This window comes from Prionailurus bengalensis, chromosome B1, assembly GCF_016509475.1.
Source record: "Prionailurus bengalensis isolate Pbe53 chromosome B1, Fcat_Pben_1.1_paternal_pri, whole genome shotgun sequence".
NCBI classification, from domain to species: domain Eukaryota; kingdom Metazoa; phylum Chordata; class Mammalia; order Carnivora; family Felidae; genus Prionailurus; species Prionailurus bengalensis.
The window spans coordinates 97,107,439-97,135,155 of NC_057344.1; the positions used below are offsets into that span (position 1 = coordinate 97,107,439).

The 27,717-nt window shown below is 36.5% G+C and overlaps 1 protein-coding gene across 3 annotated transcripts in view; it reads left to right on the top strand.

Annotated features, from left to right (window-relative positions):
• MFSD8 (major facilitator superfamily domain containing 8) overlaps positions 1–27,717 on the top strand; it is a 50,205-nt gene that overhangs the window by 405 nt on the left and 22,083 nt on the right. For all 3 annotated transcript variants that reach the window (XM_043568743.1, XM_043568747.1, XM_043568756.1), the window contains exons 2-5: positions 13,830–13,921; positions 19,905–19,948; positions 25,742–25,982; positions 26,849–26,962. In XM_043568743.1, the coding sequence (XP_043424678.1) occupies positions 13,830–13,921; positions 19,905–19,948; positions 25,742–25,982; positions 26,849–26,962 (491 nt within the window). The remainder of the gene's footprint in view (positions 1–13,829; positions 13,922–19,904; positions 19,949–25,741; positions 25,983–26,848; positions 26,963–27,717) is intronic.

The following is a 27,717-nucleotide window of genomic DNA, read 5'->3' on the forward strand; positions in this document are numbered from 1 at the left end:
AAACTCAAACTGCCTTCTTTCCAACAGTGTTGCAGCCTTTAAGTGTCTACATTCTGCATTCCTCTACAGAACTCATCACTTTACACGTCTCCCAGAAGTTCCGAAATGAGGGTTTTAATCGATGCTTGAAGATACCTCTCTTAGGTCGCCCTTTATTATTTCCAGTTATTTTAATCCTAGTTTATGGACAGCAATTTAGAATTGTTGCAGTTTGTCTCTTACTACGCAATTAAGAATCTATTTTTGTTTTTAAGAAAATGGAATTAAGTATCATTATGTTTGAAGCCTAATTTATCAAGTAAATTAATGCACAGTTAAGCTGTCAACCACCATGTTAATTTTTGCTCATTTGTCTCTAAAGCACCAAACTTTTATTTTAACCACTTTGTTTGAAACTCTGGACAGTGTATCTCTCTGGTCCCCAGTTTACTAAACGGAATATAGGCATTGCAGATTACCTATATTTTAAATTGAGATCAATACAATTATTATCAATGTTGAAATGTGTCATAATAGAGTGATGTCCTCAGGGCCTATTGAGACATTTTGGACTATTTGCTTCTATATTAGTTTTTTTCTTCTACACTACTTTCTTACACTTTCTTACCAATTTATTATGCACTTGCTACACTTTTAATGTTTTCTGTTTACTTTTTAGTTTTTCTGCCTATTCTGTTGGTGCCTGACTATTCCCCACAATGTTTTTATTATCTTTTGACAACTTTTGTTTTTGTTTCTGTCAGCAACCTCTCTTCTCCCAACTTTATTTTCAGACTTCTAGTTTGCTGCTATTTTGAAAACCATATCTAAGCTTAATAGAACTACGTGTAGTTAGAATATGGAAGCTATGACTAGGGCTAACGATCTGTCTTATTAGTCAAATGCACGTGTTTCAGTGCATAGATTGCCACATTTGGATTTCTCAAACTTCTGCTTCTTCCAGGTTCTTGGCTATCTTCCAGATAGATTCAGGATCTTTGAGTTAATGGTTAGATGTGGTCTTGCTATACATTCTGTCACTGTGTCCAAATTGCTTTTAAAAAAGGACTTACTTTTGGCTTTGATTATGTCCTTGTGATTGAGGCTCATTAAGGTGCATCTAAATTCAGATGTTCTGTCCATAAACAGTACTTGATTGAGATTCTAGATTTAGCATTTTAAAAATAAGGTATTTTGAGAATAATTCAATAAGTATACCATCTTTAAAAATACAATTGGATTCCCTAGTAAAGTGAACAAATATGTAATGGACAAGCGGTATTCACTTTGAGTAAATTGTAGGAACTTCAGCCTAGTTCACCACCAACTTTTCCTCACTAGGAAGGTTAGTTTTAGTTTATTGGTCTGATGAGTCCTGGGTGGTCTCCACTGACTCTATCTACAATGTTTGAGAGAACAGAGTTTGGCAAACTTTTTCTGTAAAGGTCCTGATGGTAAATATTTTAGGCTTTGCAGAACAAGAGGCAAAATCAAAGATACAGGTACTTAGATAACAAGAAAGAAAACAAATTCTCACCAAAAAAAATTGGTAATGAGATTTATAATAAATGAGTAAAATCTTTTTGTAATACAAATCAATGAGGAATAGATTTCAGGGGTGGCATTTTGCTTAACAGAGTTAAAAGTTAATGTTTTCTTTAAAAAAATTTTTTTTCTAATGTTTATTTTTGAGAGAAAGAGAGACAGCATGTGAGTGGGGGAGGGCAGAGAGAGAGGGAAACACAGAATCTGAAGCAGACTCCAGGCTCTGAGCTGTCAGCACAGAACCTGATGTGGGGCTCGAACTCATGAACTGTGAGATCATGACCTGAAATGAAGTTGCACGCTTAAATGACTAAGCCACCCAGGCGCCCCAAAAGTTAATGTTTTCTATTAAGTTGATCACAAGTACTCACAAATATGTTCAAATAGTAACAACTATTCTTAGTTCACTGGTGATCTAGAAACAGGTGATAGGCTGGGTTTGGATTGAGGACTATAGTTTGCTGATCCCTTTCTGAGAATATCCTAAAATGTTACAGGTGCTTAAAATTTTCTTTGCAACTCCGGCCTAATTTCTGTAATACAAATATTGCTATGACTTCTGGTCTTGTAGAGCATATCCTTATAGAACATTCTCAATTTACTTCTGTCTTCTAGATTCTGTACGGTAACACCATTACACTATTCTGTAAGTGAGCACACACTTCTTTCTCTTATCTTCTTTGAATATAGGTTCTTTTTTGCTCTTCAGTAGTTCACAGATGCTCTCTCTAATAAATGTGTAATTTTATTTTCCCCCCCCGTAAATCTAGAATCATTTTTTGAAAATAAAGTACTGCTATTTATCCAAGGCTCCTTGTATTAAATAATGATCTATTGAACCTAAATTTGGCACTTTATTTCTGTTAACTTTTATCTAACTTATTTTGGTGGCCAATTCACTCCAGCATATCATGAATTCTTTCTAGTTTTTAAGTTACAGGCTTAATAAACATATTATCATTTGATGTATTATAGTTTGTAATGAAAATGTTGAGCGGGACAAAACTCTACCATTATAATTTCACTTGAAGGAGAATCTCAAATGGAGAACTAATATCAGATGGCAGCAGTAATAGTCGAAAGGAATCAAAAAGTTAAAGAAATTGCCTTGGAAGTGCAGCATTCATTCTTGTGCCTTTGAAATACAAGACAGAAACCTTAGAAACTCAGTCTTAGCCATGTGACATGGTTGGTTGAATCATCAAAATTAACAAAATACAGTAAAAATTGAAACTTCATTGAAGAACAGCTATACTCTTCAATGTTCCTACTCTCTCTAACAAAGTAGAAAGATATACTTCTTCACTAAAATTATACTTTTTGAATTAAAAAGAAGGAAAAAGTAAATTTCTTTATTTTTAAAAATTTCAAATCCATAGAAAAGTTGAAAAAGCGGTACAATGAACACCTGTATAACCTGTGACTAACCATTAGCCTTGTTCACACTCCTCAAATCTCTATACACATACAGCTCTCTTTTGCCAAACTACTGAAAAGTAGGTTGCAGATATCATGACACTTTTATCCCAAGTATTTCAGTGTGTAGCCTGCATCTTCTCAAAATAAAAACATTCTTTTATACAACTGCATGACTGTTATCATAGTTAAAAATATAATACTAATGCAGAATATCATGCAGTATACAGTCTAAACTGAAGAATATTCATTTGTTCCAAAACTGTACTTTATAGCTATTGTTTTTTTTTTAAATAGGATCAAACTAATGGTCATGCATTATTATAGGTTTTTTATACTCTCTCAACCTATAACTGTTCCCTGATCTTTTCTCTCTATTCTTCCCAACATTGAATCCTTTAACAAGTCTAGGTCAGTGTTCTGTAGAACATCTCACATTCTGGATGTTTGGCCTGTTTCTTCTTCTTTTTTTTAAATCTTTATTTTTTTTTTATTTTATTTTTCTATATATGAAACTTATTGTCAAATTGGTTTCCATACAACACCCAGTGCTCATCCCAACAGGTGCCCTCCTCAATACCCATCACCCACCCTCCCCAAATCTTTATTTTAAATAGGTTTCATGCCCAACTTGGGGCTTGAACCACTGACCCTGAGATCAAAGTCCCATGCTCCACTGACTGAGCCAGCCAGGTGCCCTTGGACTGTTTCTTCTTTTTTTTCTTAATAGGAATATTTCATTTTTTTCTATAATTTATTTATTTTTTATAATTTACATCCAAGTTAGCACATGGTGCTACAATGATTTCAGGAGTAGATTCCTTAAGCCCCTTACCCACTGAACCCATCCCCCCTCCCACAACCCTTCCAGCAACCCTTTGTTTGTTCTCTGTATTTAAGAGTCTCTTATGTTTTGTCCCCCTCTCTGTTTTTATGTTATTTTTGCTTCCCTTCCCTTATGTTCATCTGTTTTATATCTTAAAGTCATCATATGAGTTGAGTCTTATGATATTTATCTTTCTCCAGCTAATTTCACTTAGTATAATACCCTTTAGTTCCATACACATTGCTGCAAATGGCAAGATTTAATTCTTTTTGGTTGCTGAGTAATACTCCATTATATATATATATGTATATATATATATATATATATATATATATATATACATATATATATATACATATATATATACACACCACATCTTCTTTATCCACTCATTCGTTGATGGACATTTGGGCTCTTTCCATACTTTGGCTATTGTTGATAGTGCTGCTGTAAACATTGGGGTGCATGTGTCCCTTCAAAACAGCACACCTGTATGCCGTGGATAAATACCTGGTAGTGCAATTGCTGTGTCGTAGGGTAGTGCTATTTTTAATTTTTTGAAGAACCTCCATACTGTTTTCCAGAGTGGTTGCACCAGTTTGCATTCCCACCAGCAGTGCAAAAGAGATCATCTCTCTCTGCATCCTCACCAACATCTGTTGTTGCCTGGAGTTGTAGCCATTCTGACAGGTGTGAGGTGGTATCTTATGGTGGTTTTGATTTGTATTTCCCTGATGATGAGTGATGTTGAGCATCTTTTTGTGTGTCAGTTGGCCATCTGGATGTCTTCTTTGGAGAAGTGTCTATTCATGCCTTTTGCCCATTTCTTCACCTGATTATTTGTTTTTGGGGTGTTGAGTTTGAGAAGTTCTTTATAGATTTTGGATACTAACCCTTTATCTGATATGTCATTTGCAAATATCTTCTCCCATTCTGTCAGTTGCCTTTTAATTTAGTTGATTGTTTCCTTCGATGTGCAGAAGCTTTTTACTTTGATGAGGTCCCAGTAGTTCGTTTTTGCTTTTGTTTCCCTTGCCTCTGGACACGTGTTAGATAAGAAGTTGCTGTAGCCGAGGTCAAAGAGGTTTTTGCCTGCTTTCTCCCCTAGGATTTTGACGACTTCCTGTCTTATGTTTAGGTCTTTCATCCATTTTGACTTTATTTTTGTGTAGGGTGTAAGAAAGTGGTCCAGGTTCCTTTTTCTGCATGTCGCTGTCCAGTTTTCCCAGCACCACTTGCTGAAGAGACTGTCTTTATTCCATTGAATATTCTTTCCTGCTTTGTCAAAGATTAGTTGGCCATACGTTTGTGGGTCCATTTCTGGGTTCTCTATTCTGTTCCATTGATCTGAGTGTCTGTTCTTATGCCAGTACCATACTGTCTTGATGATTACAACTTTGTAATACATCTTGAAGTCTGGGATTGTGATGCCTCCAGCTTTGGTTTTCTTTTTCAAGATTGCTTTGGCTATTCGGGGTCTTTTCTGGTTCCATACAGATTTTAGGATTGTTTGTTCTAGCTCTGTGAAGAATGCTGGTGTTTATAGGTATTGCCTTAAATATGTAGATTGCTTTGGGTAGTATTGACATAACAGTATTTGTTCTTCCTATCCAGGAGCATGGAATATTTTTCCATTTTTTTGTGTCTTCTTCAATTTCTTTCATAAGCTTTCTATAGTTTTCAGTGTATAGATTTTTTTTTTTTTTACCTCTTTGGTTAGATTTATTCCTAGGTATTTATGGTTTTTGGTGCAGTTGTAAATGGGATCAGTTCCTTGATTTCTCTTTCTGTTGCTTCATTATTGATGTATAGGAATGCAACCAATTTCTGTATATTGATTTTGTATCCTGAGACTTTGCTGAATTCATAGATCAGTTCTAGCAGTTTTTTGGTGGAGTCTTTTGGACTTTCCATTTAGAGCAACATGTCATCTGTGAAGAGAGAAAATTTGACCTCCTGCTGGCCGATTTGGATGCCTTTTATTTCTTTGTATTGTCTGATTGCTGAAGCTAAGACTTCCAATACTATGTTGAATAACAGTGGTGAGAGTGGACCTCCCTGTCTTGCTCCTGACCTCAGGGGAAATGCTTTCAATTTTTCCCCATTGAGGATGATATTAGCGTTGGGTCTTTTGTATATGGCTTTTATGACCTCAAGGTATGATCCTTCTATCCCTACTTTCCTGAGGGTTTTTATCAAGAATGATGCTGTTTTTTTGTCAAATGCTTTCTCTGCATTTGTTCAGAGGATCATGTGATTATTGCCCTTTCTTTTATTGATGTGATGTTTCACATTAATTGTTTTGTGGATATTGAACCAGCCCTGCATGCCAGGTAGAAATCTCACTTGGTCATGGTGAATAGTTTTTGTAATGTATTGTTGGATCTGGTTGGCTAGTATCTTGTTGCGGATTTTTGCATCCGTGTTCATCAGGGAAATTGGTCTATGTTCTCCTTTTTAGTGGGGTCTTTGTCTGGTTTTGGAATCAAGTAATGCTGGCTTCATAGAAAGAGTTTGGCTCTTTCTTGTTGGCTAGTATCTTGTTGCGGATTTTTGCATCCGTGTTCATCAGGGAAATTGGTCTATGTTCTCCTTTTTAGTGGGGTCTTTGTCTGGTTTTGGAATCAAGTAATGCTGGCTTCATAGAAAGAGTTTGGATGTTTTCCTTCCATTTCTATTTTTTGGAACAACTTCAAGAGAATAGGTGTTAACTCTTCTTTAAATGTTTGTAGATTTCCCCTGGAAAGCCATCTGGCCCTGGACTCTTGTTTTTTGGGAGATTTTTGATTAGTAATTCGATTTCTTTACTGGTTATGGGTCTGTTAAAGTTTTCTATTTCTTCCTATTTCAGTTTTAGTAAGTTATGTTTCTAAGAATTTGTCCATTTCTTCCAGATTGCCAATTTTATTGGCGTATAATTGCTTATAATATTCTCTTATTATTGTTTTTATTTCTGCTGTGTTGGTTGTGATCTCTCCTCTTTCATTCTTGATTTTATTTATTTGGGTCCTTTCCTTTTTCTTTTTGATCAAATTGGGTGGGGGTTTGTCAATTTTTTAATTCTTTGAAATAACCATCTGTTCTACTGTTTGTTTGGTTTTGATAGCATTGATTTCTGCTCTGATCCTTATTATTTCCTATCTTCTGCTGGTTTGGGGTTTTATTTGCTGTTCTTTTTCCAGCTCTTTAAGGTGTAATGTTAAGTTGTCTACCTGTGACCTTTCTTCCTTCTTTGGAAAGGCCTGGATTGCCATATACTTCCCTCTTATGACCGCCTTTGCTGTGTCCCAGAGGTTTTGGGTTGTGGTGTTATCATTTTCATTCACTTCTATGTACTTTTTAATTTCGTCTTTAACTTCTTTTATTTATTTAAAAAAAAAAATTTTTAATGTTTATTTATTTTTGAGACCGAGAGAGACAGAGCATGAACGGGGGAGGGTCAGAGAGAGAGAAGGAGACACAGAATCTGAAACAGGCGCCAGGCTCTGAGCCCTCAGCACAGAGCCCGATGTGGGGTTCGAACTCACGGACCTTGAGATCATGACCTGAGCTGAAGTCAGACGCTCAACTGACTGAGCCACCTAGGTGCCCCAATTTCCTCTTTAACTTCTTGGTTAGCCCATTCATTCTTTAGTATGATGGTCTTTAGTCTCCAAGTATTCGTTATCTTTCCACATTTTTTCTTGTGGTTGATTTTGAGTTTCATAGAGTTGTCTGAAAATATGCACAGTATGATCTTGATCTTTTTGTACTTGTTGAGGGCTGATTTGTGTCCCAGTATGTGATCTATTCTTTAGAACATTCCATGTGCACTGGAGAAGAATGTGTATTCTGCTGCTTTAGGATGAAATGTTCTGAATATATCTGTTAAGTCCATCTGGTCCAGTGTGTCATTCAAAGCCATTGTTTCCTTGTTGATATTTTGATTGGATGATCTGTCCATTGCTGTGAGTGGGGTGTTGAAGTCTCCTACTATTCTGGTAGTACTATCGATGAGTTTCTTTACGTTTGTGATTAATTGATTTATATATTTTGGTGCTTCACATTTGGAGCATAAATGTTGATAATTGTTAGATTTTCTTGGTGGATAGACCCCTTAATTATGATATAATACCTTTCTTCATCTCTTGTTACAGTCTTTATTTTAAAATCTAGATTGTCTGACATAAGTATGGCTACTCTGGCTTTCTTTTGGTGACCACTAGCATGATAGATGGTTCTCCATCCCCTTACTTTCAATCCTTAGGTGTCTTTAGGTCTAAATTGGGTCTCTTGTAAACAGTATATAGATGGATCTTGTTTTCTTATCCATTCTGTTACCCTGTGTCTTTTGATTGGAGCATTTAGTCCATTGACATTTACAGTGAGTACTGAAAGATAAGAATTTATTGCCATTATGTTGCCTGTAGATTTGGAGTTTCTGGTGGTGTTCTCTGGTCCTTTCTAGTCTTTGTTGCTTTTGGTCTTTTTTTCCCCCCCATCTTTTCTCCCTTCAGAGAGTCCCCCTTAAAATTTCTTGCAGAGATGGTTTATTGGTCACAAACTCCTTTAAGTTTTGTTTGGGAAACTTTTTATCCCTACTTCTATTTTGAATGACAGCCTTTCTGGATAAAGAATTCTTGGCTGCATATTTTTCCGATTCAGCACATCAAATATATCCTGCCATTCCTTTCTGGCCAAGTTTCTGTGGATAAGTCTGCTGCAAACCTGATCTGTCTTCCCTTGTAGGTTAAGGACTTTTTTTCCCTTGCTTCTTTCATGATTCTTTCCTTGCCTGAGTATTTTGTGAATTTGACTATGATATGCCTTGTTCATGGTTGTTTTTTGTCAAAACTAATGGGAGTCCTCTGTGCTTCCTGGATTTTGATTTCTGTGTCTTTCCCCAGGTTAGGAACTTTTCCACTATGATTTGTTCACATAACTCTTCTACCCCTTTCTCTCTCTCTTCATCTGAGACCCCTATGATTCTGATGCTGTTCCTTTTTGATGAGTCACTGATTTCTCTAATTCTTAATCATGCTCTTTTGCCTTAGTCTCCTTCTTTTTTTCTGCGTCATTGTTCTCCATAAATTTGTCCTCTGTATTGCTGATTTGCTGCTCTCCCTCATTCCATTCTTGCTGCTGTGGCATCCATTGGAGATTGCAGCTCAATTATAGCACTTTTTATTTCATCCTGACTAGCTTTTATCTATGCAGAAAGGGATTCTAATCTGCAACTCCAGCTAGTATTCTAGTTATCGTGATTCTAAATTCTGGTTCAGACATCTTGCTTGTATCTGTGTTAATTAAGTCCCTGGCTGTCATTTCTCCCTGTTCTTTCTTTTGGGGTAAATACCTTCATTTCATCATTTTGAAGGAAGAAAAGGAATTAATAAGGTAAAAAAACTAAAATTAAAAAATTAAAAGCAACACACAAAAATCAAATAAAGGTTGCTAGGTCCTAGGTGTGTTCTGGTCTTGTTGCTAAAAGGAGCTTGATAGATCAGAGAAAAAAGGGAAAGATAAGAAAAGAAAAAAAAGGAAAATGTTTGAAAGTTTGAAAAAATGAATACAATGAAAGAATAAAATGAAATGATGGAAGTAAAAAAATAGAATTTGAAAAATTTACAAAAAAGTAAAAAATATATAGAAAAAAATTAAAAATATTTTTGATAGAAATGGAGAATAAAAATAAATGTTTTCTCTTTATATATTCAAGAATAAGAAAAGAAAGGAAAAAAAGTTGAATAGTTGGTTCAGCAAACAGACTGAAGTATGATTGAAATTACATCGGTTTCCCCTAGAAGTCAAACTATGAAGCATTTTATAGTCCATAAACTAAGCAGGTGGAGAGACTTGTGTTGTTTCTGGAGAGTGAGGTTGGTCCATTTGGGCAGGGCTTGGTGTATCAGCTCCGTTCTCTATTAGATGCCGCTGCTTAGTTTACTGGGGTGGATTGCTGTGGCACATGTAGGCGTGAATGTGCTTGCGTGGGAGGTGTGAAAATGGCATCACCCATATACCCAGCCTCTAGTATCAGAACTCTGTGCTCTCCCCAACCAGCAATTGCACACCCCTCCTTTTTCTCCAGCTTCCATCCACTCCCCCGCTATTACACTGTCCGTGACCAAGCCACCAGGTTGCCTAGTGGCACCTCCCTCCTGAGTTTTATCTCAGATGTGGGTGTGTTTCCCAACCCCTCACTTCTGAGGGACTGTGGCTTTGACCAGCTCAGACCTTCTTGGGAAGGGTCTCACTGAGCAATGGCTGGGTGCCGGCCCTACCCCAGGAACGTTCCGGAGACCATGCTGCTGCTGATGCCCAGGGACTGCATCTGGGTGCCAGCCCACCCCAGAAAAAGTTCACGTGGTCATGTAGCAGCAGCATGTCAGGGATTATGGAAAATCACACACATATGGCACCAGGCTTACCCCTTAACATCCTTGTTCCAGCACCAGCCAATGTGGTTGTTGTCCAGGGTCCACTGGACCTTTGCCTGTGGGGAGGCTGCACAGCCTCTACCAAATGTCCTCCCAGCAAGGGAACTGCCTCTCCCTGTGTGACCTGAGGACCCTGAGAACCTCACCCACTGCTCCTGGGGATTCACCCTTCCTACCAGTGCATCACCACGTATCAAGCTGCAGAGCTTCAGACTCTGGACTCCCCCTGTTTATAGTCTTAAAAGAATTTAAATCTTCCCTTTGCTCCTTTTTCCCTTTTTGTTCAGCCCCTTGCATACTTTCTTTTCTCTCCAGCTGCTTTATTTCTATATGCTTTCTGTACTCTCCCCATCTCCGTCCTCTCTCCACAAGCAAAACCAGCTCTGTGCCCTCCACAACTTTCTCCTCCAATTCACCTCTCCGTGTTGAGTACCTGCTGAATTATCTGGTTCAGGTTGTGCAGATTGTTGTGTGAATCCTCAAATCAGTTTTCTAGGTGTGCAGAATGGTTTAGTGTTGATCTGGCTGTATTTCAGGACAAGAGATGCAAAAAAACTTTCATGCTGTTCCACCATCTTGGTCCCTCCCCTGGCCTGTTTTTTTTTTTTTTAAATAGGTCCTCGTCAAACATTCCTGGCATGGACATCCCACGGGTTATGTTGAGAATATGTCAATATATTAATTTTAGAAGACATCAAATGCTAGGCCATCCCACTATTGGGGATGCCAGGCTTGACCACTTGGTTAAGGGAGTGACTGCTGGGGTGCCTGGGTGGTTCAGTCAGTTAAATGTCCAACTTCGGCTCAGGTCATGATCTCATGGTTCATGAATTTGAACCTCACATTGGGCTCTATGCTGACAGCTTAGAGCCTGTATCAAATTCTGTGCCTCCCTCTCTTCTCCTCCCCCACTTGCATCTGTGTGTGTGTGTGTGTGTGTGTGTGTGTGTCCCTCTCTCTAAAAATAAAAACAAAAAGAGGGTGAGTGGTATAAAACTTAATTTTCCATTTTGTAATTGGAAAGTAGATAGTGAGGTGATACTTTGAGGCCCTGTGACTATCCTGTCCTCACCAACCTTTCAACCAGTTGTTTTTGTATCCATGAACGACCCTTGCTTTCATCCATTATTACATGGAAACTAGTTATTAAATAGCGATTTTATAATTCTGTCATTCCTTCAATATTTAATAGCTGTCATTTAAAAAAGGAAGTTATGGGGCGCCTGGGTGGCGCAGTCGGTTAAGCATCCGACTTCAGCCAGGTCACGATCTCGCGGTCTGTGAGTTCGAGCCCCGCGTCGGGCTCTGGGCTGATGGCTCGGAGCCTGGAGTCTGTTTCTGATTCTGTGTCTCCCTCTCTCTCTGCCCCTCCCCCGTTCATGCTCTGTCTCTCTCTGTCCCAAAAATAAATAAACGTTGAAAAAAAAATTAAAAAAAAATAAAATAAAATAAAATAAAAAATAAATAAAAAAAGGAAGTTTTGACTGAGCTCCAAATCGAGTTGAAGTTTCTCAAATAAACAATTTTATTACATTTTTTTCACAATCAAATTTACTTCTCTGGTTTCCTAACTTAGATAAGATCTGAGCAAAACAGTTATTTGACATTTTCAGGCTTATTTTTTTTTAACGTTTATTTATTTTTGAAGGAGAGAGAGACAGAGTGTGAGTGAGGGAGGGACAGAGAGAGAGGGAGACACAGAATCTGAAGCAGGCTTCAGGCTCCAAGTTTTCAGCACAGAGCCTGACATGGGGCTCAAACTCACAAACCGCGAGATCATGACCTGAGCCGAAGTCGGACGTTTAACCGACTGAGCCACCCAGGCGTCCCCAGGCTTATTTTAATGATAGTTCTTATTTATAATGGTCATTTTAATTTTTGATCTCCAGGAAATAATAATGGGTTCATTAAAAGTGTAATACCCAGTGCTGGAAGTAATACCAGAATACAGTGCTGTGGGATTGAATGGTGCGTACCTTTTCCTGCTATGTAATCATCTGCATTATGTATTCCAAATTCCAAAATACTGATTTCCAAATACAGATGGTCCCCAACTTATAATGGTTTAACTTAAGATTTTTCAATGATACATTGGTGCGAAAGTGATCACTTTTGGTAGAAACCATGTTTCACGTTTTGAATCTTGATCTTTTCTTGGGCTAGGAATGGTAGAATATTCTTGCAGTGCGAGATAGTGGCAGCGAGCCTCAGCTCCCAATCAGTCATGTGATCACCAGAGTAGCCAATCTATACACTTCCAACCATTGTACCCATACAAACATTGCATTTCTCATTTTTAGTACAGTATTTTATAAATTACATGAGATATTCAATACTTTGTAATGAAATATGTTTTGTGTTAGGTGATTTTGCCCAACCATAGGCTGATGTTAGTGTTCTGAGCCTGTTTAAGGTAGAATGAGGTATTAAGCTCTGATATTTGGTAGGTTAGATGTATTAAATGCATTTTTAACTTAATCTTTTCCAACTTGCAATAGGTTTGTTGGAAGGTAACCCAACTGTAAGTCAAGGAAGATCTTTATAGGCCTTTGGGATTCTGCTATTTTTCAAGTATGCTACATTATGGTGAAAGGTCTATTTTTATGGAATGGCATATTCATATATATTGTATCAATAACTAACATACCTGTCACATAGTAGATCTAATTAATGTTATCTTTCTTCTTCATTCACTCTCTACCACTCCCAGTCACAACACATCTGAAAAAAAAAGTTTATTTTTTGAAGACTAAGTTGGCAACTCTAAGGTCTATTTTAGAAAATTTCTTTTAAACATAAGAAGGCATTTTGCCTGTTGTGTTTATCTTAATTATTTGAAAACATATTGTTCATATTAAGGTAAATTTGTTAACTCATTCTATATGTGTATGTAAAAATATAATGATACATGTATCACCTAGACCCTTGAAGTAGTGTGTGTGCTTAATATACTTGCCATTACTCCAGGTCACAGGCTTATATGAGAGATCAATCCAGTCTAGAGGGACCTTGGGCTCTCTTTAGTCAACTAACAGAACTTGTCTGGTAACTCATGTTGGAGCAAAGGCAAGTGTTCTAGAGGTCCCAGGACTAGGAATGTCTTAGGTCACATTAAACTTTTCTGGTGTCATTTCCATATTAATTTTGCTGAAAGTACCCTGCCAAAATAGCTTCCTACAGCAAAGTCAATTTACTGTCCTCAAGTAGAACATGTCATAATGATGACAGTAATCATTTTTTAAAATATGTAATAGTTGTATATCCCATCAGTGTGAGATCTAATTGTAGCTAGTTTATTTGATTTATTTTGATAGACTTTATTTTGTCAGTTTGACAATTTCCAACACTCAATTTGTAGCAAGTCAATGATATCAAAATAATTGGTTGACAAAATGTTATGCCTTTTTAAGCTACCTCATGTCTCCCAAGTTTCTGTGTGTAATAAAGCACAAGTATAATCCATGGAAATTCTCAGAAATATTGCTTATTCATAGATAATTAGTACAGCAAGTATCAATATTAATACATTATAGCTTTGTCATAGCATTTTTATTACTTTAGGAGAGAGAAAATAAAATTGTGCCACAGAAAGATTTGCACATAATGAGATAACATTAAACTACTTTTTTCTTCTTTACACCTAGAGAATGGGATATTATAGAAACTGAAGAGCATTATAAGAGCCGATGGATATCTATTAGGATTCTGTATCTTACTATGTTTTTCAGCAGTGTAGGTAAGTATTAGAAATTATATAGAATTTAAAAATTTCAGATAAAGTATCTTATTTTAATGTCACTTCATTTTTTAAATTATTTTGTATTTTAGTAAAAATCACATAATATAAAATTTCCCATCTTACCCATTTCTAAGATCAGAAGTGTTACATATATCTACATGGTTAAATAACCAATATTCAGAATGTTTTCATCTTGCAGAACTAAAACTCTTTACCCATTAAACAACTCCTCATTTCCCCCTCCTCCCAGGCCCTGGAAACCACCATACTTTCTGTTTCTTTGAATTTGATGATTCTAGATATTTCATATAAGTGAAATCATACAGTATTTTTCTTTTTGCAAATGGTTGATTTTATTTAGCATAATGTTCTCAAGGTTCATCCATGTTATAGTATGAGTCAGAATTTCCTTTCTTTTGAAGACTAAATAATAGTCTATTGTATATATGGTGGGGAGGCAAATCTTTTCCTCTACTTTCTTAGGTTCTGTAGCTGGTACCTTCAAAATAAAGCAATGGAAGACAGATCAACAAGAAAAAAAGCTTATACGTTTATTTGATGTTAGTTATTTTTACATTATACAGACCTATACACTATACATTATAGAAAAGTGAAAATTCCAAAGAAATGGTTAGAGTTGGGGGCTTATATACTATTTTAACAAAGGGCAGCGATTGTAAAGAAATGACTAAGGAAAGGAGTTCGGGCTTTCTCCAGGAACCCCCTACTGTCCTAATGTATGCCTTACTAGAGGAAAAACAACCTTAGCTTGACAATTCCTAGGTCTCTGTTGTATTATGAATCTTCTTTAACATATGAAAATCCCTTTAGGAACTTCCTCTTGGCTTTATCTTCCCCAAATCCATGATATATAAAAGGTCACCTTTATAACACAGCCCTTTCTGCCCATGGGTCCTGTCCCCGTGCTTTAATAAAATTACCTTGGGGCGCCTGGGTGGCGCAGTCGGTTAAGCGTCCGACTTCAGCCAGGTCACGATCTCGCGGTCCGTGAGTTCGAGCCCGCATCAGTCTCTGGGCTGATGGCTCAGAGCCTGGAGCCTGTTTCCGATTCTGTGTCTCCCTCTCTCTCTGCCCCTCCCCCATTCATGCTCTGTCTCTCTCTGTCCCAAAAATAAATAAAAAACGTTGAAAAAAAAAAATTTAAAAAAATAAATAAATAAAATTACCTTTTTTGCACCAAAGACATCTCAAGAATTGTTTCTTGGATGTCAGCTTCAAACCCCCACCATTCAAAAACCCCATCAAAGCCACTAACTGAGCTGGGCTCTGCACTATAAGTGCAGAGCCTGCTTGGGATTCTCTCTCCTCTCTGCCCCTCTCCTGCTTGTGTGCTCTCTCTCTTCCTGTCTCAAAATAAATAAATAAACACTAATAATAAAAAAAAAAGAAGTAGAATTGCTGAATCACATAACAATTCTATTTATAAGTTTTTGAGGAACTGCTATACTGTTTTCCATAGCTGCTATACTATTTGTACATTCCCACCAACAGGCAGGGTTCAAATTTTTCCACATCCTTACCAACTTTTATGTTTATTTAATATTAGTCATTCTAATGGGCATGAAGTAGTCTCTCATGGTTTTTTTGGCTTGTATTTCGCTAATAATTAGTAATGTTGGGAATATTTTCTTATGCATATTGGCCATTTGTATATCTTTGGGGAAATATCTATTAAAGTCCTTTGCCCACTTTTTTTTATTAATTTTTTTTAATGTTTATTTATTTTTGAAACAGAGAGAGAGAGAGCATGAACAGGAGAGGGTCAGAGAGAGAGGGAGACACAGAATCCGAAGCAGGCTCCAGGCTCTGAGCTGTCAGCACAGAGCCTGACGCGGGGCTCAAACCCACGAACCGCGAGATCATGACCTGAGTCGAAGTCGGACGCTTAACTGACTGAGCCACCCAGGCACGCCACCTTTGCCCACTTTTTAATTAGGTTTTTGTTGTTCAGTTGTAGAAGTTCTTTATGTACTCTGGATATTAACTCCTTATCAGATAAATTATTTGTGAATATTTTCTACCATTCTCAGACTCTTCTTTCTACTCTACTGATTGTGTCTTTTGATTCACAATAGTTTTTAATTTTGATGTAGTCCAATGTATCTGTTTTTTTTTTCTTTTGCTGCCTGTGAATTCATTTAATTTTTTTTAAGTTTATTTATTTATTTTTGAGAGAGAGTGAGCAGGGGAGGGGCAGAGAGAGAGAGGGAGAGAGGGAATCCCAAGCAGGCTCCACACTGTCAGCACAGAGCCCGAAGCAGGGCTCGATCCCATGAGCCTCGACATCGTGACCTGGGCCAAAATCAAGAGTCAGATGCTTAACTGACTAACCCACCACACTGACACAAATAGTAAAGCAAGAATCTTAATCTGTATACCTTGATGTATTTTAATCTATTAACATTATTTCTGAAAATATAGTTACTAAAAAGTAAAACTTCATGAGGAAATTTTAATGTTAAGAACTGTACTTATGTTAAAATGATAAAGAATGAAAATATATAGGAGTTATCAATACTGTGACAATTTTTAAAAAAGTGTTTTAGGGAATCCATTCTTTTTCCAAGCTTAGATCCTTTAAGTCTATAGGCACAGATTTTACAGGTGGTATCTTTTCCCTGACACAGACTTACTGAAGGCCATTTTACTAAATTTTTAAAACTACATTTCTTTATCTTTTCTATTTACCCCAGTCACTCTCTCACACTGAGTAAAAATATTTTTTAAATAAAGCTAAAATGAAAGAAAAGTACAAAATAAAGGATATTTTCAACAATTCTTTGTAATGCAATTTCATTTTGGATTGTGTATCTATTAGGGTGCCTTCTACAAATTTCAGGGGAAAAATGTTGATTCAAATTGGCTTAAACGGTAATTTATTTTTTCTTGTAAGATACCCATAGTAGGACAACTCCAGGTGAAGTTCACTGAGGTTTTGGTTCTGTTTCCCACTACATATTTTGGTTTTCTCCTCTTCTATGCACTGACTTCACTGTAGCAAGGTTGCAGCAGCAGCCCAAGCTGTCACATCCATTCATGATAATTTTTATTGACCAAAAGGGTCTTTTTTTTTTTAAACTTGCACAGAGATAAGGAGTCCTTTCTTAGAGGTCCTGAAGTAGACTTCCCTTCCCTTTTCACTGGTCAGAACTGGACCCTGTCAATTTCTAAGCCCATCATCAACTAGGATAGTGGGATTATCCTGATTGAATTCTTTAGACTAACTGGATTTACCCTCTGGAATTTGGGTTGGAGACAGTTTCTCTTAAAGTCTGTGGCTTTGTGGAGGAATGATGGATACCTGAATAAAAATGGGATTCTATCGGGAAGGAGGATTCTACCTACACAATGAGTGTTGTGTCGATAGCAACCTCTACAATAGGTTTTAATTTTTTTCATTTAACTTCCATGGGCAGCTGGGTGGCTCAGTCAGTTGGGCATCCGACTCTGGCTCAGGTCACAATCTCAAAGTTAGTAGGTTCGAGCCCCTTTTCTGTCTCTGTGCTGACAGCTTGGAGCCCAGAGACTGCTTCATATTCTGTGTCTTCCCCTCTCTCTGCCCCTCCCCCACTTGCATGCGCGCACTCTCTCTCTAAAAAATAAATATTAAAAAGTTAAAATAAAATAAAATACTTCTAATTTATGGGGCACCTGGGTGGCTCAGTCGGTTAAGTGTCTGACTTTGGCTCAGGTCATGATCCCACAGTTTCTGAGTTTGAGCCTCTCATTGGGCTCTCTGCTGTCAGCACAGAGCCCACTTCAGATTCTCTGTCCCCCTCTCTCTCTACCATCCCCCACTTTTGCACACACTCTCTCAAAAATAAACATTTAAAAAATAAAGTACTTCTAACTTATTTAATAACAACAGAATATTATTCAGCTATAAAAAAGAATGAAATCTTGCCATTTGCAACAACATGGATGGAGCCAGAGTGTATAATATTAGGCCAAATAAGTTAGTCAGGGGAAGACAGATACTATATGATTTTGCTATATGATACTTGCTCAATTCAAGTATGTAGAATTTAAGAAACAAAATAAATAAGCAAAGGAAAAAAAGAGAGATAGACAAACCAAGAAATAGACGGTTTAATGTTTATTTATTTATTTATTTAAAAAAAAATTTTTTTTTCAACGTTTATTTATTTTTGGGACAGAGAGAGACAGAGCATGAACGGGGGAGGGGCAGAGAGAGAGGGAGACACAGAATCGGAAACAGGCTCCAGGCTCTGAGCCATCAGCCCAGAGCCCGACGCGGGGCTCGAACTCACGGACCGCGAGATTGTGACCTGGCTGAAGTCGGACGCTTAACCGACTGCGCCACCCAGGCGCCCCTCTTTATTTATTTTTGAGAGAGAGAGAGAGGGAGACACAGAATCCCAAGCAGCCTCCAGGCTCTGTCTGAGCTGTTAGCACAGCTAACAGCTGTGCAGGACTCAAACCCACAAACTGGGAGGTCATGACCTGAGCAAAAGTTTGATGCTTAACCGCTTAACCAACTCAGCCACTCAGGCACCCTGACTCTTAACTATAGAGAACAAACTGATGGTTATCACAGGGGAGGGGGAGGTAGGAGAATGGGTGAAATAGGTGATTGGGGATTAAGGAGTGCACTTGTCATGATGAGCACTGGGTAATATATAGAAGTGTTGAATCACTGTATTGTATACCTGAAACTAATGTAGCACTGTATGTTAACTATACAGGAATTGAAATAAAATAAAATATAATAAATAAAATGAAATAATTTTAATTTTTAGTACTCCATTATCTAAAATTAAATAATTTCTATTTTAATGGCAAAAAATAATTATTTTAACTTTAGATTTTAATTAGCATGTTAAACATTTTACCTGTTTTTAAGTTTCTTGATTGTGAAATTGAGCCTTGATTTCAAATATTAGTTTACTTTTTCAGTCTGCTTTTCATCAAAGTCAATGTCAATTCAAAATACACTAAAATTAAACTAATAATTAAACTATTTTTAATATAAGCTTTCTAAAAAGAATGAAGTACTGATACTGGTACAACATGGATGAAGCTTGAAAACATTATGCTAAGAAAGATGCCAGACACAAAAGACCACATGTTGCCTGATTCTATTCATATGAAAATCTATAGAGACAGGTAGATTAGTAGTTGCTTCAGGCTGGTGAGCAATAGGATGGAAAGCAGCAGAATAGTAGCTAAAACGTCCAGAGTTTCTTTGTGATGTGACTAAAATGTTCTAAAATTGACTGTGGTGATGTTGCACGTATCTTTGATTATACTAAAACCCACTAACCTGAGTGCTTTAAATGGGTAAATTGTATAGTATGTGAAGTATATCTTAATAAAAGTGTTTTTTTTTAAATGGCCTTTATAGAATTTTGATTGAATATGCCTAACATTTAAAATTGACAGATAGGATTGGAGTTTATCATTACAGCTCTTAAGCAATAAAGGGTAGCAGAGATAATGAGTTTTCTTTTAAGGTATAGCCATCTTGAAGCCTCCTGGTTCTTTATAGCCTATTCCTCCTTTATATGATCATTTTCCTTTTCCTAGACTTCCCTACTGTCGATTATCTCTGCCAAACAACACACATTAGAAGCCTACGACTTCCTCTTTAACAGAATAGCTTTACGTCCACTCAGTTCTGCTTGTAAGAACTTAACAAAGCTTTCAGTAATTTATTTCTGTTTACAGTAAAGACATGTGAATAAGGAGAAACAGGTCCTCTGCTTTTATTACCCCAATTATGACCAGGGACTATAATTACATATGATTTTCAAGTCTTTAATATTTATTTCCCTTCTAATAAATACAATTCCATTGCTTAATAAGTTAAACATTTTGGGGAATAAATTTGTAAATTGAGAATGATATTTTAAAGCCCATGTTATAGTTTAAAAAATTGTATCTATAAATAGTAATGACATCATTTTAAGTATAAATAACAGGGTTTGCTTCTTTACAGGATTTTCTATTGTGATAATGTCAATATGGCCATATCTCCAAAAGGTTTGTACACTTCAATCTATTATTCTCTTAAGTAGCTATAGTAGTAGTAACTCTTACATAGTTAAGAGTTTTCTTGACAGTCTCTTTGGTAGTCTATTGATTTAATCTTTACTGGCATGACTTGAGATAATAATTCTTCCAGAGAGGCTTATAAGTAAGGTGATCCAGTGCTTCATTGTGCAAACCGGAACACTCTTGAAGTGAAGGGAGCACTATACCAGGAAAACAGAATTATACCTGGATAGTCCTAGACAAATGTAGATGTATGCTCACCTACTTATTAGCTGCTTTCATATCCCACCAATGCCCCCTCCCTGATAAAAAGGAAACTAAATTACTTATAGTCTGAATTCCTGAATGGTACAAATGACATTTCTATGGAATACTTTTGTGCTTTCCCATAGGGTTGTCTGGTTGACATTGTGAAAAGAATAGATAATACATGTATTTCGATGCTGTGGTTACTAGATGGGGAGGAGGGCCTAACAAGAAGATGCAAGTTTAGTAGGTACCCTGGCATCAGTTAATCATCAAGTCCTGCCAACTCTTTAAAAAAAAAATATTTGACATATAACATAATATAAATATATGTCAATTCTATCTTAAATCTCCAGGAATGAATTTACTAAAAATCAGTATATAAGTTGCAGACGTTATCTATAACAATATTTCAGTTAAGGTTCTTGATGGAGTTCTCTGTACTCTCCAACCTCCTATTCACTCCTGAACCTGCTACAGTCTGATTCACTCCTCTGCTACCATGAAACTGCTCTTATTAAGGTCTCCAATGATTTGATTGCTGACCAAATAGATACTTTTCGGTCCTTTGCATGACATTTGGGTAGTATTTGACATTGTCGACCTCTCCCTGCTTCTGAAAACCCTCTCTTAGCTTCCGTATATTACTCTGTCCTGGCTTGGCTCTTTAAATATTTGTTATTAAATTCTTTTATGGGTTTTCTTTACCAACTTGTTCCTTATATGTTGGTTTTTCCCAGAGATTGGGCTGTGTGTGTGTGTGTGTGTGTGTGTGTGTGTGTGTGTATGTGTGTGTTGTAGACTAAATCCTAAGCTTTGGCCCATATTAGATCTATAGCCAACAATTTATTAGACGTAGCTACTTGAATTAATCTAGGTTCCTGGGGCCTTTATAAATTTTTCTGCATTTTTTTCTGAGATGCTGTCCCTCCCTTCATCTTTCCTTTCCTCTGTCCTTCCCTTCCACCCTTCTTCCCTATTATCTTTATCCCTATTATCTATTATCCCTATTATTAAAAATAATGTGCCTGTGATACAAGAAGCTTATTGACATTTTATACTTAATTTTAGATTTTTTAGTTTTTATGAATTTTTAACTTTTTGAAAATGCTAACTTTTAAAATATCTGATATTATAAAAGGAATCAGGACAAAAATACAAATTTCATTTTTTTTACTGAGTTGGTGCCATATTCACATTGCTATTTTGAAAATAAATAAAAATTTATATGACATGAAATTATTAGCCATGATGTTAAAAATTCTTTCCTTACTGGCAGAATGATTGGAATTATAGCGGAAAATTTAACAATTCTAGAGCAATATTTTCTTTGCCAAAAATATATTTCCATGTATCAAAACTCTTTATTTCTATGATCCCTGTATCTAGTCTGTTTAACCTCAAAATTACCAAAAGAAGGGTATTTACAATAATTAGGTCTACTCAGCACACTATGTTGAATTTTGAAAAGGTACACTCCTTTCTCCAGATATTTGAAAGCTCTTCAAAGGTAAATTTAGTGAGTACATGAACTTGTAACTAGTTCTTTGGCAATACAAATAAAACAATTTCAATAAAAAACCTTTCTCAGGTTATTTCATAATAATAGTGAAAGCTCACTATGTGCCAGGTATGGTACTAAACTTTTCACCTCTTGATATTCATAGCAACCCTATGAAATGATTATTATCTATCCTGTTTGACAGGTGAAGAAACTCACAGTCAGAAAGTTCGGTAGCTTGCTCAAGTCACTCAGCTGGAAGATGGCAGAGCCAAACCTATCTGAAACCAAAATCTGGCTCAACCACAGTGCTGTGTTACTTACTACCTTAAACTGTTTAATTCTTAATTTAAGGCTTCCATCTTTTTCAATAGCATGTTGAAAAATATTACTTAGCTGAAAAGCCATCTGTGACAAAGATAAAAAGCTAGAACAACCCCCCCCCCCGACCCAAGAAAAAACTCAGAAAACAAAACAAAACAATAAATTATTTGTCTGAAAGGAATTTGGCACCAGTGTAAATCTCTGAAATGTGCTTCTTTCTGACCCTGGCTGATAGACAACCATCAGCCAAGTGATTCCTGAGGTTCTGTTGCCCAGAGGTGGGATAAATATCCAGGAAGATTCATATTCTTAAGACTAGATTTTGAATTGGAAGGATAGGTTATTTTATAGGCCTAGGGAGATAGTGGGAATACTAATGCATGAATTATAATAAAATATAATAATAGAACTGACATCTTAGTAAAAACAAAATTCTAAGAAATACTAGTTTTTATATCCTATAGGTAATATTCATTTAGTGTATATATATGCTGACATTACCCTAAGCACTATACATTGCTCAAATAATTCTTTTAACAACTCTGTGAAGTTATCCTTATTTGACAGATAAAAAATTGAAGCATGTGATTTTTTACCCCCAGCTACTCAAATACCTGATAAGTAAAATCTGAAACTTCACTATGATGAAACCTGATTTGGAAAAATTGTGTTAACTCATCTTTTCTATCCTTATTGCCTAGCACATTTTTTGTCACAGTAAAGGACTCGGTGACTGTTACTTGAATTAATAAGCAATCATCTATAAATAAAAGTTAAAAATGCTTGGAACGCCCATATTCATATCTTAGTTCCCATATCAAAGCATGAAGATTTCCAGAACTTTCACTTTGTCAATATCATTAACATGTTTATAAAGTAATGTTTGAAATTCAATACCATGTACTTTGGAGTGTATGGTTTTCTTTTTTCTTTTCTTTCTTTTTTTTTTTCCTGAAATGACAGAGATGGGGGAGGGCTTTTGTGTTTTGTTTTTGTTTTTGTTTTGAGAAAATACAGTTCCAACTTTTACTGATGTGTGCCAAACCAAATAAGTTAATTACAGATGGTTACTATACAGTATACGTGAGTAAAGGTCTAAAGGTATGGGTGTGTGTGGGTGTGTGGGGGGGGGGGGGGAAGAGAATAAGAGAGAGAGAGAAAGAAGAGAGAGAGAGAGAGAAAGAGAGAGAGGTGCAGGCAGACAGACAGACATGGGCTATTAGGGGGATGTTGCTAACCCAAACTAAAATTCTGGAAGACTTTAAAAATCAGTTACACCAGAGCTGAGTTTTGAAGGTCTGTAGGAGTTGGTTTCCTGAAAAAAAGGTAGGGGCCAGGGAGTAGGAGGTTGGGAAGGCATTGCTGGTAGAGGGAGACAGTAGAGAAATCAGTGCAAAGACCTGGAGGCAAAGAATTTGACTCATTTTGGAGACTTAAGACAGTTCTGTGTGACTGAAAGTTAGAATTGGAGGAAGGGTACATGCAGAGAGATGAGGCTAGAGAAGAGACTGTGGCCAACTTGTGAGCTAGTTTTTCATAATAAGCAGTTTAGATTTTATCCCAAAAATGGTATCATGGAGATCACCAGAGGTGGCCAGAGGACCAGAAATGAGATGCTGTTACTACTGTTAAAAAGAGAAACACACAGGAGTGCAGATAACAGTTTAATTACTGAAGTGACACCTGTTGTACTGTAGAACCTGTATCTCCCAAACCCGTTTTACTTTCCTATTACAATTCTAGCAGAATTTTCTAACAGATTCCAGTTTCCAGTCACCATAAAGAATAGTATCCAATTAAAATAAAAGTTTCCATTGGTCTCTGGCAAATATCATTAATATTGTTAGAGCTATCCCTGAGAGTCAGCTTCTGTCCCTGAAACACATACTGGACTATGACCAATTGATATCCTGAGAAGACACTTTCATTCTTTTGCTTTCAAACCACTACACATTTAACATTAAAATTGAGTTTTCGCTGCTCTTTTGAAAATTAATTAAAAATTTTTTATGACATGAAGTTATTTTATATTTTTAATAGAGTGATCAAAGGAGCCAAAGGTAATATGGGTAGAAAATGAAAACCAGCCTAAAATAAGAGATTAAAAAAAATTTTTTTTTAATGTTTTATTTATTCTTGAGAGAAAGAGAGACAGAGCATGAGTGAGGGAGGGGCACAGCGAGAGAGGGACACAGAATCCAAAGCAGACTCCAGGCTCTGAGCTGTCAGCACAGAGCCCAATGTGGGGCTTGAACTCACAAACCAGGAGATCATGACCTGAGCCAAAGTCGGACACTCAACTGACTGAGCCACCCAGGTGCCCCAAATAAGAGATATTTTTAAGGCTAGAACTTTAATATTGTGTATCATTATATGTATTCACTCTTATTTCTCATCCCCCACAAGAAAATGTACCTAAACATTTTCATTTTAAACTATTTAAAAATATCTTTAGAAAAGGCCATGGTTGTCTTTAAGTTGTTCTAACACTTTATATATGTTTAATCTTATTTCCTAAAAATTTATTTACATTTTTTAAAATATGTATTTTTGAGAGAGCGAGCACAAGGAGGTGGGGGGGTGGGGGGCAAAGAGAGAGGGAGACACAGAATCCGAAGTAGGCTCCAGGCTCTGGGCTGTCAGCACAGAGCCTGACGTGGGGCTCGAGCTCAGAGATTGTGAGATCGTGACCTGAGCTGAAGTCGGAAGTCTAACCGACTGAGCCACCGAGGCACCCCTTATTTCTAAAAATTTAATGGTTCTTATGTTTCCAAATTACTATATAGCCTACCATATATATTTTTTTTAATCTGTTAATTTATTCCATAGTCCCTTTTGTAAGCTAAAATTTTCTGTTTTTTGAAAGAATTTCATTTTCTGAATTTAATCATTTGCTTCTCTCCTCAACATCTATCATTACACATAAACCCTCGTTCAGTGGTAGAACCCTGAATCCTCCATGTTGAAAGGAAGAATTAATAATAGGTTTAATGGGAGAATTATCTTTCAGCTTTTGTGTTTTTATTCTCTTAAACATTTGACTATTGTGCTCAGTTAAAAAAAATAAAAATGAGGTGCCTGGGTGGCTCAGTCGGTTAAGCCTCCAACTTCAGCCCAGGTCATGATCTCCTGGTTTGTGAGTTCGAGCCCACTTTGGGCTCTGTGCTGACACTCAGAGACTGCAGCCTGCTTCAGGTTCTGTGTCTCCTCCTCTGTCTGCCCCTCCCCTGCTCACGCTTTGTGTCTGTCTCTCAATAATAATAAATAAATGTTAAAAAAAAAAAAAGATTTATAGTGCTAATGGCTATTTAGCTTATGGAGTAACATAAGTCTAAATAATTGTATTTACTTTATAAGAATTAAAGAATGGCATTTTACTTTTGTGATGTTATTGTTTATACATATAATGTGATTATTTGTAACAAGATTTTTATGAACCAAATCATAAATCATATTCCCATAATCATTCTAAAAGTTGAAGCTTCCCAAGTATTGTTTCTAGTGTATAGTGAATTGGTAGCATATTTAATTATACTATAAGAAGTTTGAATACCTTACTATAAGTAATAGTGTTATAAAACTGATATGTTAGAATTATTGTTTTTATTTACTTAAATAGGAAATGTTACATTGTCAGAAAAATGTGTTTAAGTCTTAAACTTTACTTTTCTTGGATAACAATTCTTAAAGCATTGTACTTTTTTCTGCAGATTGATCAGACAGCTGATGCAAGTTTTTTGGGCTGGGTTATTGCTTCATTTAGTCTTGGCCAAATGGTAGCTTCACCTGTATTTGGTTTGTGGTCTAATTATAGACCAAGAAAAGAACCTCTTATTGTCTCCATCTTCATTTCGGTCGTGGCTAACTGCCTCTATGCATATGTCCACGTTCCAGCTTCTCATAATAAATACTACATGTTGGTTGCTCGTGGATTGGTGGGATTTGGAGCAGGTAATATGTATGTATGTATGTATGTGTTTGGCTGTTCAGATTCACATTCACCCTGAATTCACCCTCTCTCATCTGGTATCACCTCGTCTCAATCTCATATCTCACAACTCAACATATAGATTTCTCATTGCAAATAGACAAATACCTTTCCTATGATTTTTGCCTTTGTTCATGATATTCCTGTTACCTATAGTTTCTCTATTCTGTTCCCATCATTCTTCATTCTTCAAGATTCTGTTCAAGTTCCACATCTTCCATAAAACTTTCTTAGGTTACCCTACCCCTTAACAGATCTTTCCCATCTCCAGTATGTCTGTGGAACTTGCTTATATACTGTTTTGCTCTGTTTTCATCTTTTATCACCAACCAGATAGTAAACTTTTTATAATTAGAGACAATTTATGACTTTCTAAAATATTCTGTGGCCTTTCTTGCAGAGTCTCCTGAAAATAATAAGAGCTCAATAAATTTTTTTGAGTCAAATTATTAGTGGATCTTTTTGTTTCTTATATTACATTTAAGCATGCAGAATTTGCGATGTCTTTGTTTTAAAAATAGTTGTAACGATCAGTAGTTTGCCATTTAGTCAGTGTTTTCTTCATATTTAATAAGAAAAAAAGTTTAACATTTCTGTAATGTCACTTTTTTATTTATTCACATCTTTAATTGTGTTTTCATGTTGCTAAAAGCAAGATTTTCCACTAATTGATACATTTGCTCAATGTATATGCTTTGTATAATCATAAGGAAGAAGCAGTGACTATAATATAGATTAATATTTTTGTTTTATATAAAGCCAAATTAAGTGGGATTTTATAAACCAAAGAATATTTTCTTTGACTTTGGGTTATTGTGTCTTTTCTTAGGAAATGTAGCAGTTGTTAGATCATACATTGCTGGTGCTACTTCCCTTCAGGAAAGAATAAGTTCCATGGCAAACACAAGTGCATGTCAAGCATTAGGCTTTATTCTAGGTCCAGGTAGGTATTTTTCACTTGTCATTGCTTGAATATGAATTGGGAGAACTTTGAAAGTTCAAATGTTAAGTGGAATCCAAGTATAAAACCTCATAGCTAAAAGGAAAAGTAGGGAAGCTAATATTTTTGGTCCAGCAGGAGTCTAGGCTCTTTATATGTGTTAACAAATGTTCTCTAAAGTAAATAATATTAGTCCCATTTTACAGATTAGGACATCAATGCATAGAGAGTCTAAGTAAGTTATTCAGGGTCAGCCAGATAGCAAATGGGAAATATGAGATTCGAACCTAACTCTATCTGTATGTTCTGTGAAATAATCATTTAGCTTGACATCTCCATTATAGTTAGCTTTTTTTCTTGTCTATTAGAAACAAAATTCTTTAATTTTTTCTTTTTTACTTTTGGAGAGCAAGTACACCTGTACATGTGCGCAAGTGGGGGAGGGGAAGAGAGAGATGGAAAGAGAATCCTAAGCAGTCTCCGCGCTCGGTGCAGAGACCAATGTGGGGCTCGATCCCATAGCTGTGAGATCATGAGCTGAGCTGAAATCAACAGTTGGATGCAAGGAGGGGCCTGGGTTGCTCAGTCCGTTAAGCATACGACTCTTGATTTTGACTGGGGTCATGATCTCACGGTTGGTGACTTAGAGCCCCAAAGCAGGCTCTGTGCTGACAGTGCAGAGTCTGCTTGGGATGCTCTTTCTCTTGCTCTCTCTGCCTCTCTCCTGCTTGTGCTTTCTCTCTCTCACACACAAAATA